Source organism: Syzygium oleosum, unplaced genomic scaffold (genome assembly GCF_021117445.2).
Source record: "Syzygium oleosum isolate NSW1041296 unplaced genomic scaffold, Sole_v2.1 Sole_v2.04, whole genome shotgun sequence".
Taxonomy (NCBI): domain Eukaryota; kingdom Viridiplantae; phylum Streptophyta; class Magnoliopsida; order Myrtales; family Myrtaceae; genus Syzygium; species Syzygium oleosum.
In genome coordinates, this window is record NW_026607488.1 from 7,187,576 (window position 1) to 7,201,881 (window position 14,306).

A 14,306-nucleotide genomic window follows, 5' to 3' on the forward strand; every position below is an offset into this window, starting at 1 on the left:
TCTTGTGATGATCATGTTTTTAGTTCCGCTTTACACCAGTGATATAAGTCAGGTCGCTGCCATTTGGACTCTCTTAAACATTCACTTGGACCCAATTTTCTTTTTTACCTTAATATTTTTCACAACTAATCTTTTGACTAAGCTTCAGAATTTGGATGCAACTTCGATTTGGGCTGTATCGAACACTCACTTGTACGAACAATTTCTCTTAAAAGAGCATCATATTCTTCCACAGAAGAGTCACTTCCAACTTCATTTTTTTTTTTTTTTGGTAACCCAGGGAACCCCCGCACGGCCGACAGCCGGGGAGTAAACCCTGAGGGCGACACGTGCTAGCCACCACACACGTGCCACCGGTTAAGTCACCCTGCGGGCGCCCGGGATTCGAACACTCAACCTTTTGCGAGAGGAAGAGTGCGCACTCCAGCAGCGCCACCCAGGCGGGTGGTTCACTTCCAACTTCATGCTTATCACTTATACGAACAATTTCTCTTGATAGATCAACACAGGAATAATTAATTTGCTCAGTAGCTGAATTTTTATCCACATGATGCCCTAATATTCTTTTGAGAATATTGGACTTTCTGAGATTTCTTCTAGGACAGTAGATGCTTGAATTATTCGTGTTAATGATGCTAAAAAGGTTTTCTAGTGGTACTTGCACTTTTCTTTATGCTGGTTCAAATTGAATGGATCAATTTTGTTTTGATTGTCATGTTTTCTAGTGAGAGACAAAAAACTACCCTTCGAAGCTTGATTGAAGTCTGGATTAAATCATGTTGACTGGGAAATTTATGTAATTTCACGGTGGACACCCATCCTCTAAGTTCTCCCTTTGTGGGATTTGTGACATCTCTAGATTAATTCACTGAGGTATTGTCCGCTTTGGTCTGTCCCATATCAAGTCTCACGATTTTGTCCTTAGGCATATTCAAAATGGTGATAGGAGATAGGAATAGGAGGTTTTTTTTTTTTTTTGGTCAGCAGGAATAGGAGGTTGAAACAGGCCCTCGGCGCCTACTCCATTGTCTCATCTCTTTAACGAGTGCCCAGGGCTCCTACGAGTATATTGCTTATCTTTGACATGTACAGGTCTTGTAGCATCTCACGCCATTGTTCTTGAAGCTGCTGTGCGCTTCTCAACTTTGAGAAGTCAAGGGACCTCAAATGTCTTATTTCTCCAGAAATTTCAACGGGAACTTTGAACTCCAAAGCCAGGAATTCCCTGACTTCTCATGCTATACAAATTGGTAATCTCAAAGAGGAGTACCAGTGATTCGCCTGGCAGATACTTTGAGCTTCAGCTGAGACATCATTCTCTTGCACAAGCAGCCTTGCTAACACATATGGCTGTCTGTACCAAATTTGAACGACGGTAATGTGGTTGGATGCAAACAAGCTAAAAGCATGATCAATGAAAACCGCATTTATACTATTACCTCAGATTATGACAGCACCTGGGTATCATTAAAGTTCCAAACTCGAATTCTCACTTATTCATTCCAAATATGTTGCCAAAGAACTCCAGTAGAAAGGCATTTATGAAATTGTACTAAAAAAAAGGAAAAGATTTATAGCAAAACTGGTCCACAAAAGTTTTCTACCCAGACTTTCAGTTGAACATTTCGTCTTTGTTAATTTGCATATCCCGGGCAAGTTCATTTCTCTTGTAATATTAATATGGAAACTGACAGGATCTTGCAATTAAATCAACATGAGAGAATTAGAGAAATAAATGAGGAACAATAAAGGACGCCGAAGATATACGTAGTTCTATTCGAGTGTCGGCACCTACATCCACGAGGAGTACCTACAGCAAATAGTCCACTATAATCAAAGAATTAGAGTTACAATTGCTCACACGATTGAATGTTTCCCATACTTAGATTAAGTCCAAACCCACAGTATTTACAAATAAACAATTCAATTCAGATGTAAAACTCATAGCACAGATCGTTGGATGTTCAAGCCCAAGCAAAAGCTCCACTTCCGCTGAAACAAGAACTCCTCTGCACGTTCTTTCTTTTTCTCATACGAATTTCGCTTGATAAAAGACCAAGATGAGGTCACTGTAACATTTATGTAAAGTGACTGATATGAATTGACCACGATCCATATTAGCCTGTGAGATGACGGATGTGAGTTTTATGAGAGACTATGATATAATATGTATGGAGCCACAGTCCCAAAAACTCAAGGTAAGTGCTTGACAGCGACTAGACTAAGATCTGCATGGTAATGGAATAATTTTGACACACTTTTTAAAAAGAAAGTTTCACCGTAACTCGTATTCATACTACATGTGCGTAAATTGACATTCAAAGAGAAGTGAGCTATTAACTATCTTTCACTATCTGTTAAGATTTACGACTAAATTAGGTAGATCAACTATCTTTAACAGTTGCCAATCCAATTCCACCGGCGATTCAAATTTTCCCAACTTTGTATGAAAAATCCTTTTCTTTTATTGCATAGCACCCTTGTAAACACTGACGTTTGAGCCTAACTAACCCTCTAAAAAAGCACGGAAGTTCACCGATATACTCGTTCATACAAATATGCTAACCATGTAAATAATGCACCTAAGCATTAGCATCGTAAACCAATTTCATTAATGAAATATCTAGATCCTCTAAACAATTGAAATAGAATGCAGTTGGGGAAAATTTTAGTATATTGATAGCAAATCCATTCACCTTTTCTTTGATGACGAACCAAAAGATGGCTTCAGGAGTCAACGTCTAACAATTTACTTGCTGTAAAAACCTCTGCAATAATTAATCGAAGTACTTCTTCGTAGCTGCAGCAATATACAATTGAAGGACAATTCATTTTAGTTGGAAAGACAAAATTTAATGGATATCAAAATGACGATCTAATTGTTGATTTGATTTCTCAAACCACCGTAACCTGAAGATCTTTGACAACCGACCAAAAGATGGCTTCAGGAGTCAACATCTAACAATTTCCTTGCTCTAAAAACCTCTGAAATGATTATTTGAAGTACTTCTTCGTAGCTGCAGCAATGCACAATTGAAAGACAGTTCATTTTAGTTGGACAGACAAAAATCTAAAGCACTTCAAATGACGATCTAATTGATGATTTGATTTCTCAAACCAATATAACCTGAAGATCTTTAACTTAGAAAACAAAACAAAAGAAATAAAATATGTGTGCCTGTGCTAATATGCAATTATGTTCTGTTTGACCCCAGAGTTCCTCTTGATATTAGGAACTAGAAGGATCTACTTCTTATTCTACATGATTGAATTTGCTTGAGTGGACAACTATTTGTATGCGAAAGGGTCGCACTGCAGTAACTTTGAAATTCAGTGTGTTGGGAAAGTTCAATTGAATGACTTCACTTAGTTGTGGTCGAAGTTCAATCGACCATCCAGCTCATGATTTAGTGGCGAAATAGCATAATTACCTATTATTTTTCCAGACGAAACCCCTCATTGCTGCGACCTCAATTAGGGCCTCTTTCCATGACTTCACTTCGTTGTGGTCGAAGTTCATCCGATGCTTGTCTAGGTCGTTTTTGTATATATCGGTTTCGAGCTTAACATCATCAATCTCCACGTCGTAGAAAATGGGGAGGATTCTTCTTTTCCCCTTTGATTCGGATGTGCATTTTACCATGTAGGCAAGTTCGCGGAGACACCGATGACTGGAAGCGTAGTTTCTAGAGAAGACGGGTATGTAGATATTGGAATTAGTGAGTGCTTGTAGAATCTCTTCCCCAATCCCTTCACCGGACCTCAAGTCATCGTCATGACTATAAACAGAAACTCGATCACGTAACATATAATAGTGAAGATAATTGACAATGCTAAAATGAGTGTCTGGTCCCTTAAAACTGAAGAACACATCATACATAGGTAATATGTGGGAAAGCCAAGTCGATCTTGAAATATTCGGCATTCTTTCAAGGATTGTGCGGCCACGACTATCTAACACCCAGCTTTCTAAGCCCTCCATGCCCTCAATGGCTCTTAAATTTGGACAAGCTTCTAGCTCTAGATGTTGTAGCTTACCCAACTTATTCAAGTTGGGTAACTTTCCTAGTAAATCACAACCGGAAAGGAGGAGGTATTGCAAAGATTGCAGTTCTGCCAAACCTTGAATCTCAACTAGCACATTCAAGCCTTTCAGTTCCAAGCGCTCCAGACTCTTCAAGAGTGATAGACCGGGTATTTCTTCAAGGGATTCACATCTACTTATGTGCAATTCCCTCAAATGTGTTAGCCCTGGAGTGACAAGTAGGTGTGATATTGGACATTCAATTACATGCAAAACCTTCAAATTTAATAAGTTAGAAAAATGTGGCAATGGACTAATACTCCTGAGTTTCAAGGTCAACAAATGAGATGGAAGCTGATAGGACGGTTGCTCCCTCATCAAAGCTGCTTTGAGTTTTGAGTCATAGTCCAGCCTAGTAGAGTGTTCTCTAATTCTCAAATTGCTGAATCTATATAATTCTAGATGTTCTAAATCGGTGATGCTTGAGGGGTGAGGGACAAGAGAGAAGTCCATAGCTTGAACTGCAAGGAATTTCAAACTTGATGGAAGAGCCGGCACATGTCGAAGCTCAATCGAACCCACTTTAAGATTTTGGAGATGGAGACGACTTATCTCTAGAGGCAATCTAGAAACACTAGTAAATGCTAAGTCCAATGTCTTCAAATGGATTAGTTTCCCAATTTCCTCCAAGTTTTTGTCTGTTAGATCATAGGATTTGTGGGCATATAAGCCTTCAAGCATCTCCAGTCCTCCAATAGTATGAGGAAACTCCTTTATCTGTGATCTACATAACCTCAACACCCTTAGTTTCTTTAAGTTTCCGATAGAATCGGGTAGTTCAATTACACCTGATGTTGATACATCCAACTCTGCCAACATTTTTAACTCCCCAATTGAGCTTGGAAGTTCCTTTATCCCCACGCACCCACGCAAAGTTATGCTGGTAAGATTCGTCGCCCCTCCAATTGAGTCTGGAAGTTTGGGGATTTTAGGGTGTTCGTTTAATCTAAAACTCGATAGAGATATCAAATTGCCAAATATCTCCGGAAGCTTCAAGGGTTGAAAATTTTGTGGCATGACGATATGCTTCAAAGATTGTAGAGAACCAACTTCCTCAGGCAACTCCCCAAGAGAACTACACCCTTTGATATTCAAAGTCTTTAGGAGTTGAAGCTTAGAAATCGAGGGGTTAATGGTGATTAAGTTGGTACACCGAGCAAGTATTAATGTCTCTAAAGACATGAAATTAGAGAAGTCGGGTGTCCTCCTCAATTTTGTACAATCCGTTAAATCCAAAACTTTTAATTTTTCTGTCATCTGCAGAAAAAAAATGTGATATTAAAAAGAATGAAACATATCAATCATCCTAACTAGAATTTTTATGTAAGTAATTATTCTCATTTTTATAATTCAATATACTCCCTCGTTTACTTGCAAATGGCGCAACTAGGTCGCTTCTATCGGGGAAAACGGAATAATCTTCCATCGATGGAAAACAGTACCTCAATGTAATTGAAGATTACCAAGTCCTTTCTTTATAAATTTACTGCTCATAACTAAATCTTAGTGGTGAAATAGTAAGTTAGTAGTGAAATTTATTAGCTACTAGAGATTTATAGTGATACAACAGTTTGTTTGTTTGTAAAATCAAATAAATCTAATTATCTATGTCGCGACCGACCCTTAAATAAAAAATAAAAAAATTAAAATGGGTGTCAACAATCTACTACAATTTTTTAGTAAAAGAATGATTTTTCGGTTCATAAGTTAAAGAGTTAATATCACGAAAAACCTTAAACTGGTACATTTATGACAAATTTACCCAAAATTAATTTTTGACCACGAAAACCCCAAACCAGTACACTTGTAACAAATTTATTTCAAACTATTGTTTTAAGCACAAAAAATCCCAAACTAATACACATATGATAAATTTACCCAAAACTAATTTTCTGACTACCAAAAACCCCAAACTGGTACACCAGTAATAAATTTGTCCTCTATCAGGTTTCGTCAAATTTTACCGTTAAATTTGTGACGTAGATGATGCATGGTGACGTGGTATGGTGACGTAGCAAGTCCACGTAGAAATCCATAGGGCAAATGCCACGAAAACCCCAAACCGATCCGCTAACGAAGGATAAATTTGTCATAGGATTATTAGTTTTAGGTTTTTGGTGCTCACAAAATTAGTTTAGGGTAAATTTGTTACAAGTGTACAGTTTGAGGTTTTTTGTGCTAAAAAAATTAGTTAAGGGTAAATTTGTCACGGGTGTACCAGTTTGGGGTTTTTGTGGTCAAAAAATTAGTTTGGAGTAAATTTTCACAGGTGTATCAGTTTAGGGTTTTCCGTTGTATTAACCCTAAGTTAAAATCATTAACTAATACCATTAGTAAAGCATGTAAGCAATTCCATAGTCTACCAGCTGAAAAATGACGACAGTTCGTAGTCTACAAAGGTATTTTAACCTGATAAATCAATTATTATATTTGTATGTTACTCAAAAATAAAACTTGGTACTTGGTAAAATTGAAGCAATGACCATAATCTATTAACCCTTTGCCGTGGTAAATAGTATTTTGTTTATGTGTTATAACAATTAAACAACACTATTAGTAAAGTATTCTACGCAAATCGTAATCTACTAACTAATGAAGGGGATCACTTGGAATATTCAAAAACAATTGGTAATCTGGTATGAGGTTTGATGATGTTAATAACATTGTTAGTTTGTGGATAATTTATCAAACTAAAAAGTTGCCAATCAATTTTTTCTTATCAACGATATTTCAAATTTACCATCTATCATTCAAATTTACAATGCATAAACAAGTTTCCTTTCGGCAATAAATTTATAGAAATCTGCTTGCAAATTGCCATTGAAGTTTAAATCTTCCCAAGATTTAAAAACTTTACACATGGAACTTTATTTCGAGTCTTATCAACCATACGAGAATGGGGCACTTCCATATATCCCTCACTCATGCATATTCATGATGTAGAGTCGTAATTAAGTTACCAAAAAGAAAATTGTAAAGTGTCATTAAAGAGATTTACGATGTTACAATATTTCTTCATGATCAAGTCTTAAAAATGTCATAGAAAAAGAGATGTACATTACAAGGTTGTACCATAGGAACACCAAAGTCTACTCTTCCGTTCTTAAAAAAGGTCTAGGAGAAACCTGTGGAATTTAACCACCGCATGTTGGGGTGGACACACATATGCAAAAGGGGTAGCATTGGTTCTGATATCATATTAAAAAGTCTAACCCAACAGCTTAAATTAATGAGCGGAGAGAAACCAAATGTGTATAAAAAAGTATGAGACCCGTTGTCAAGCAGCGTGGAATAATATTTCAACAATTAGCTATCACAAAAGCGTCAACAACAAGCCATAAAGCATCCAAAGTTCAAACCCCAAAGTAGGTAAATTTTGAATTCCTCAAACCGAGGCAATGATGGATGCCTGGATAATACTATGGACTTGTGAGCACAGCCAATGATTCTTGTTAGTATGAGTTCTAAGCATATCATATTTATCTGTGGTTCAATTACTAAAGAAGTCGGTAGTGAATGGATGAAATATAGAACAACAATAATATTCCGCTCGTAATATCATTTTCTGGGATAATATGCTGATTCCATGTGATTCTATAGCTTCCTCTCCTTTCTTTACATATGTGTTTAGTTGGTTGTAGTCCATTCTAGATGTTAGACTAGCACAAAATATTTTAGATCAGGGGAGCATGCCACCTACGTGTACTATGCACTGACTGATCCGTAAGAATGGAAAGAAGGTGAATAGAGTAAGGCATATCATACCTGGATTTGGCTCCACCCACCCCAGTCATCTTCGATATCACTTCTTGAAAGGTCTAGCACGACCAAACTAGTAAAATGAAAACTCTCCGCATAAAATTCCTTACTCGTAATTTCCCAAGAAAACCATGTTAGCTTTGAAAGACGATTCTTGAAGTTGCCAAAAAAATCAATGCCTTTCACTCGAAGGAACCTTAGATTTGGTAGAGCAGCTAATTCTTCAGATGCAATGTTGCGGCTATAGCCATTGGAAGCCAGGCTTAATGCTTCAACATCTTCATTTCTCTGCATATCAAAGACTCAATTGAACATGCAACATAAGGTTTACAGAACTACAATAGAGAGGACACAAAAGCATTGTCAAACAATTTCTCCGATAATTAAGCTCGCCACATACGCTTCCCAAAACTATGGCACACTTTTTTTCCCAGCAAGTAGTTGTTTCCTTCTCTTCTACATAAACTAATTTTCAAGTGTGGAGGTATCAAATTTTCGGTTTCTACTGTTCGAGAAATATAATTTGCATATTAATTCAAAAGCTTCTTAGTTTATTTTAAAAATCGGGATTGAAAATAATCTGGATCACACGTAAACTGCTCTTTATTTATTCAAAATTTCAAAAGAGCTACTTGATATAGACTAGAGCCAAGAAAATAAAGCCAACTGTCAGGCAATCTCTTTTGGCTCTCTCTTCAAATTTTTGAGACCTTTGACCTGAAGTTTTGACGGAGAGATGTAACCCCCGCAAGACAAAAGCGACGTTAAGAAAAGTGATCTATTGGATGCAGATTTTAACCACATTGTTGCTTTAAATAAGAAAGAAAATTCAAAGAATTTCTTACACCAAATATTTTCAAACATATGCAGTTTTCGTTTACCTTTTTCCCCTCCAGTAGTTTGAGGGCATCCTCACGAATCCAAACCCTACAAAACTTGCGCGGATATCTTCGAAGAACAATGTACCTTCCAAAATCTCGAACTTGATCATGCATCCAAAACCTATTATCATCTCTAATTTTGATCAAGGACCTCTGAGAGAGAACCCTCATTGCAATGCTAGGAAAGTATCCACAATCTTTCCACATTATAACCGGATATGTTCTGTCGGCATTGATGAAAAAGCACGCTATATCGAGAAATACTTCTTTGTGCTTATCCTCTAATCGTTCATAACTTATCATTAATGTATCTCGAACATCCTCAAAAGGGCTTTCCTTTAACTTCTTCAGCGTCTCATCCCATACTTCTCTTTTATCCGAACGCCCCAAATCTTTGCCCCAGTCAAAAAGATTGGACCCTATCACCACAACGGCCAAAGGAAGCATGCCTACTGTACAAACAATTTCTCTTGAAAGAGTATCATATTCTTCTATAACAGAGTCACTTCTGAATGCATGCTTATAAAACAGATGAAGTGCTAAATCAAATCTCATTTCTTGAACTTCATAACGCAAAACTCCTTTGGGTTGGTTGAGGACCTTTTTACTAGATGAGCCCACTTGAGTCATTAGGATGCTTTCGTCCCTAGTTGTAATAATAATTCTGCTACCAGAACAAAACCAATTAGATTTTCCGGCTAGTTTTTCGAGTTGCTCTTTCTTGTCTAGATCATCAAGAACGATGAGTACTTTTTTACTACTCAATGCTTTTTTTATCATTGTAGTCCCACCATCAACATCTTTAATTTGATTAGCAATCCCATAACCAGCCAAATCTGATAAAAGCTTTTTCTGCAATTCTATAAGGCCACCAGGAGGTTGCGATGAAGCTCGAACATCTTCAAGGAAACTACAACGTTCAAAGTGAAAAGTTAGTTCGTTGAAAATGACTTTGGCAAGAGTTGTTTTTCCAACACCACCCATGCCATGGATACCAACAAAATGTACACCGCCAGAGCTAACATCCAACAATTTCATTATGCCTTCCATTTGAGCACTATCTTCAACAAAATGTTCAGTCACAATCATGTGTCTAGTATTAAGCTTACGGGAAACCTCTTCAACAATCAATTCAATTTGTTCTCCGTGGCTGCAGCAAAGCATGAAAATTTCGTTTCAGTCAAAGATATGATAGACTAGTGGACTATGGGGAACATGTGCATACATAACTCAGCTATTTCAACTACTTAAAAAAATGGAAATCAACCATTATAATCAATGAACTGGAAATTTTTGGGTACAGGTTTGGCTTTACATAGTTTTTTGTGGGTTTGAAAAAAGTTCACCTTCACCCACGCCTCATTTCCTTTTGTAGGGTTTCTGAGCACAATTTCAGTCTAGATTCCATTAATTTCTAATGTAATGCCACATTGCTATAAGTTTGAATATTTGCTGAATCGGCCGGTGACCTCACCGACCCACAGTTGGGAAAAAATAAAGAAAAGAAAGAAAAGGAAAAAGATAAGAAGAAAAAGATAAGATAAAAGAAAAGATGTTATAAAAATTCAAAAATATATATTAAACAATTGTACGATTTGTCCATGTCAGTGCCGGTCGTGTCCCCTAGGACCGGAGTCCATGTCAGCGATTTCCGGCCAAAATTGGCCGAATGGACTATATTGACAAATTGTCATAAGGTTTTAGGACTCAATTGTTACGATTGAATGGTTTACGATTAAATTTGCATAAGTACAATAAGTTTATGACTTTTTTGGTATTTTTTCCAATTTTCAGGTGTAGGTTAGGTTTGACATAGTTTTCGCGGATTTGAGAAAATATTTTCACCCACACCTCATTGACATCACCTTTTGCAGGTTCTCGAGCAGAATCCTAGTCAGCATTCCATTAACTTCTAATGTAATGACACAGTGATATAGGTTTGAAAATTTGGACACACAAAGTTTCTTCCAAAGAAAAAGTGCAGAAAATTCCCCTCTACAAGAGCCTTCTTCCACCGTTTCAATTCCTTCATAATATGTCAATAATTTCTTTTCATTAAATTATTTATTCTAATATTTCATAATAGGGAAATTTTTTAAAATCTTTTAAACGTCTCTTTTTTGTATAGATGCATGGCATGTGCACTTTTGTAATGTTAATTATGCACTCGTTTTAGAAAAAAATTCTAATCATGTCTTATTATAATTTTAAAATTGCAATACTCCTATTAATTCAACAATCACACGAGTTAGTAACTGTACAATATTTGTGATTACCACGGGAGATAAAAAAATACAGAAAACCGCATGATTACCACTATTCTTATTGTGGTAATACGGTTAAGTAAAGTAGTTGATTAAGTGAAGAATATGATTAAGTAAAAAGGTGGTTTTACCTGTCGGGTCATATTCGCTTAACGCGGCATGAATTGGAAAAATGCCTTATTTGGGTTGGGGTTGACCCGATTTGTTGTGATTTAAAAAAATTAGCCATTTTCTATTTTTTGTTGTGGGCTTTCGGTTGTTTTGGTCTGGCTGTCATGAACTCCTAATGCAAATATCAAATAAAAATGTCCAAATGCTTTATGTTTAAGAATTTCGAGGGACAAACTTTCATCCAATGAAATGTAAATACTGTGCGGATTAATAATAAAAAGTTGAGGATATTTACCCTTTGCCTTTAAGATCCCACCCCTTTAAATGTGCAACCTCAACAAGGGCCTTTTCCCACCGCTTCAATTCATCAGAGCCAAACTTCTTCTTGTGCTTGGGTATGGCTTTTCTATACAACTCAGTTTTGAGCTTAACATCGTTAGGGTCCACGTCGTAAAAGATGGGAAGTATCTCTTTCTTCCCATCTGATGTTGAGGTGCATTCCACCATGAGTGCAACCTCACGGAGACACCACGAACTGTTAGCGTAACCCTTATAGAAGATAGGTATGTAGATTCGAGACTTTTCATGTACTTTCAAAAGCTCTCCACCAATTTCTTTACCGACTTGGAGTTCTTCATTGTCCAAGAAAACGCGGATTCCAGCATCTCTCAAGCGATGGTAGAGGCAATTGGCAAATCCATTGCGAGTATCCGGTCCCCGAAAACTCAGCAACACATCGAACTCTTCGTGAGACGCATTGTCGGTTCTCGAGGTTGACTCTGAGTCCCTCCTTAACGCCTCTTCCTTTTCTCCAGACCTATCGTCCATTCTCGAGCTTGACTCCAAGTCCCTATTTCTCCTTGAGTTCGTGAGACAAAAGTTACAGACTTGTAACCTGATTTATATGTAAAATAAGGAATGTGAATTGAACAAGCAGGCTGAATTATATCGAACATGTACAGTGTGAGAGTTTTTCTGATGTAAGCTACATTATTTAAGATTGTAATTAACCATTTTACGGACTTGATCTAATAAGGTAAGATATAAAGATTCTTAATTAGTCTAATATAAGACCGACTAGTGTGGATCGAGTAATGCCCAGCCCGTGATGAGAGGGCCGAGCTTAAAATTCTATAGATAGTGCTCAAATTCCTCCTCTAACCCTGATGCACAAATTATCTTATATAAAGAGCAAATGCTAACTGCGAGAGGTAGTCTCATTGAGTTAGTGATACAGAGGGTAATAGAGGAGAAGAACTTGCGCGGAGGATCGTCGTTATTTTGCGTCAAGAACGATGGATTTCAAAAATGTGCGCAAATTCCTTTTACTAGATTGATGTGTTCTAGATTCTAGCTATGGAGATCTTGGATGTCGTTTTTTTGCGGCCAACATACAGGTGCAAAGTTTTATTTTATTTTGCATTATCTGTCAACAAGAGATCGAAAAGAAGTGGGATTAGAGCACTTACACTCTTGCTACAGTCAAAGCGAGGATGGTGATTAGAGCCTGACCTCTATTGGGTTCCATCTGGGGCCCGATCCTCTCAGCTGTATTCACCCAAAGAAGAGGACCGTTCTGTAAAAAGAGCTAATTGGGAGGTTTCAGTGAAGGAAGATCCTGGGATACGAAGGAGTCGCCAAAAATCAGACCTTGGGGGTGCACAGAGACTGAGAGGAGTCAACAATACGGGGCAAAGCCATGTTATTATATGAAATTGTACACTTCGACTTGATGAAACTTGGAAATAGGAATAACCATCAAACAAGCCCAATTAACTGCATCAAACATTTATAAGTGCAAGTTTCTTTCTCCTGCCTCAACGTCTGTCAACATACGCACATATACTCAGCAGTCATTTAAATTTTCGAGTAAAGTGGATTATGTACTTACAGTCAGCGTCGGCGTAGAGCGACGAAGTTCAGATTGTGATTAAAGCAACGCGTCAATGGAGTCCAATTTGCAGCCGTTCCACTACACTGAATTCACCTACAAATCCCCAAGTAACCGGCACTTGGACCACTGCGTGTACAAAGAGCTAATTGCAACCATATATAGTGAAAGAAGATCGACCAACACTTCTCAAGGATTGGGTAATTCTTGGCTCTGCGATTTCTCTCGATATATCCTTTATGTACGTCAAAAGGCTCGACTAAAATATGAAGACCCCCGAAGTCAAGAAGCTCGAGGGACCGCCTGACCCCAACCCATGTCAGCAAAATCATAGTCCACTCAAGTGATGGACACATGTTGCCTGTGCCCATTGTCAGGGATATTTTCTCCTGTGTGTAGCCCATTTTCTCTCTCCCCTCCTGTCCCTCCCTCACTCGCGAGACTCCCTCTTCACTTTCTCTCTGCCGCTTCCTCGCAATTCCTTATCTTCTGCATGGAAACCAAAAGCGGACGACGACGGTGTGCCTCCCAACAGCTCGTCCAAATCGGCATCACCGATGTCTTCTCCATCCCCGGCACCGGAGCACGAGCCCAAGGCTCACGGCCGCCATGGCCACGGAGCTCGACCTCGAGTAACCATGGTTGCGAGCTCGTGGTCAAGCGACGGTTTGGAAGGGGAAGCTCTTGAGCTTGATCTTGCGAAAGCAGGGGGGAGGACGACGGGTGGAGGTGGAGCGGGCGGGCTTGGCGGCGACGGGGATTTTCAGTGCGAGGTTCCCGACCGTGAGGCACACGAAGAGACAAGCATCCATCGGCGGTGGCTAGGACTCGGGGTCAGACAAGGGAAAAGGAGTGAAGCGGAGGAGAGAGAGAAAGGGAAAGAGAGAGATAGAGAGCAAAGAGATGGGCTGAAAATTTGGCCAGACAGAGGTGGGCTCGGGCGACACGTGTTCATTACAGAGTGAATTATGATTTTGCTAACATGACATCAATTGGGGTACCCAATATTTTCTCGGGAGGGCCTACCTGGTGGTCGGAGTGTGGTCGGAGCAGCAGGATTGGAAAGGACTAAAAATGATTAGTGTTGTTGGGAATTAGCATCATAGAAATTTCCTTAATGACCCAGATTAGTCAGAGTTTCTTTTGAATGGTTGTTAGGTTCTGCTTGCTTTAAAGACGAAAGAGTTAATACAACCAAAAATTTCTAGCTGATATATTTATGATAAATTTATTTCAAATTATTTTTTTGATCATAAAAAATTTCAAACTAATACATCTGTGATAATTTTACCCAAAATTATTTTTTTGACAATAAA

The 14,306-nt window shown here is 38.2% G+C and overlaps 1 protein-coding gene across 2 annotated transcripts; it reads right to left on the reverse strand.

The window, feature by feature from the left end:
* Positions 1 to 2,534: 2,534 nt before the first annotated feature.
* Positions 2,535 to 14,051, reverse strand: LOC115685330 (disease resistance protein L6-like). Of its 2 annotated transcripts, none has more exons than XM_056310532.1 (7): positions 12,991 to 14,051; positions 12,569 to 12,647; positions 11,395 to 11,994; positions 8,725 to 9,874; positions 7,850 to 8,131; positions 3,432 to 5,341; positions 2,535 to 3,017 (listed from the first exon to the last, which is right to left on the reverse strand). In XM_056310532.1, exons 2-7 carry the CDS (start codon positions 12,625 to 12,627, stop codon positions 2,945 to 2,947), a joined length of 4,074 nt encoding a protein of 1,357 aa, XP_056166507.1. In that variant the 5' UTR covers positions 12,628 to 12,647; positions 12,991 to 14,051; the 3' UTR covers positions 2,535 to 2,944. The 2 variants fall into 2 exon arrangements, with proteins under 2 accessions (XP_056166507.1, XP_030466242.1); XM_030610382.2 differs by having other exon boundaries at positions 12,569 to 12,767.
* Positions 14,052 to 14,306: the final 255 nt, after the last annotated feature.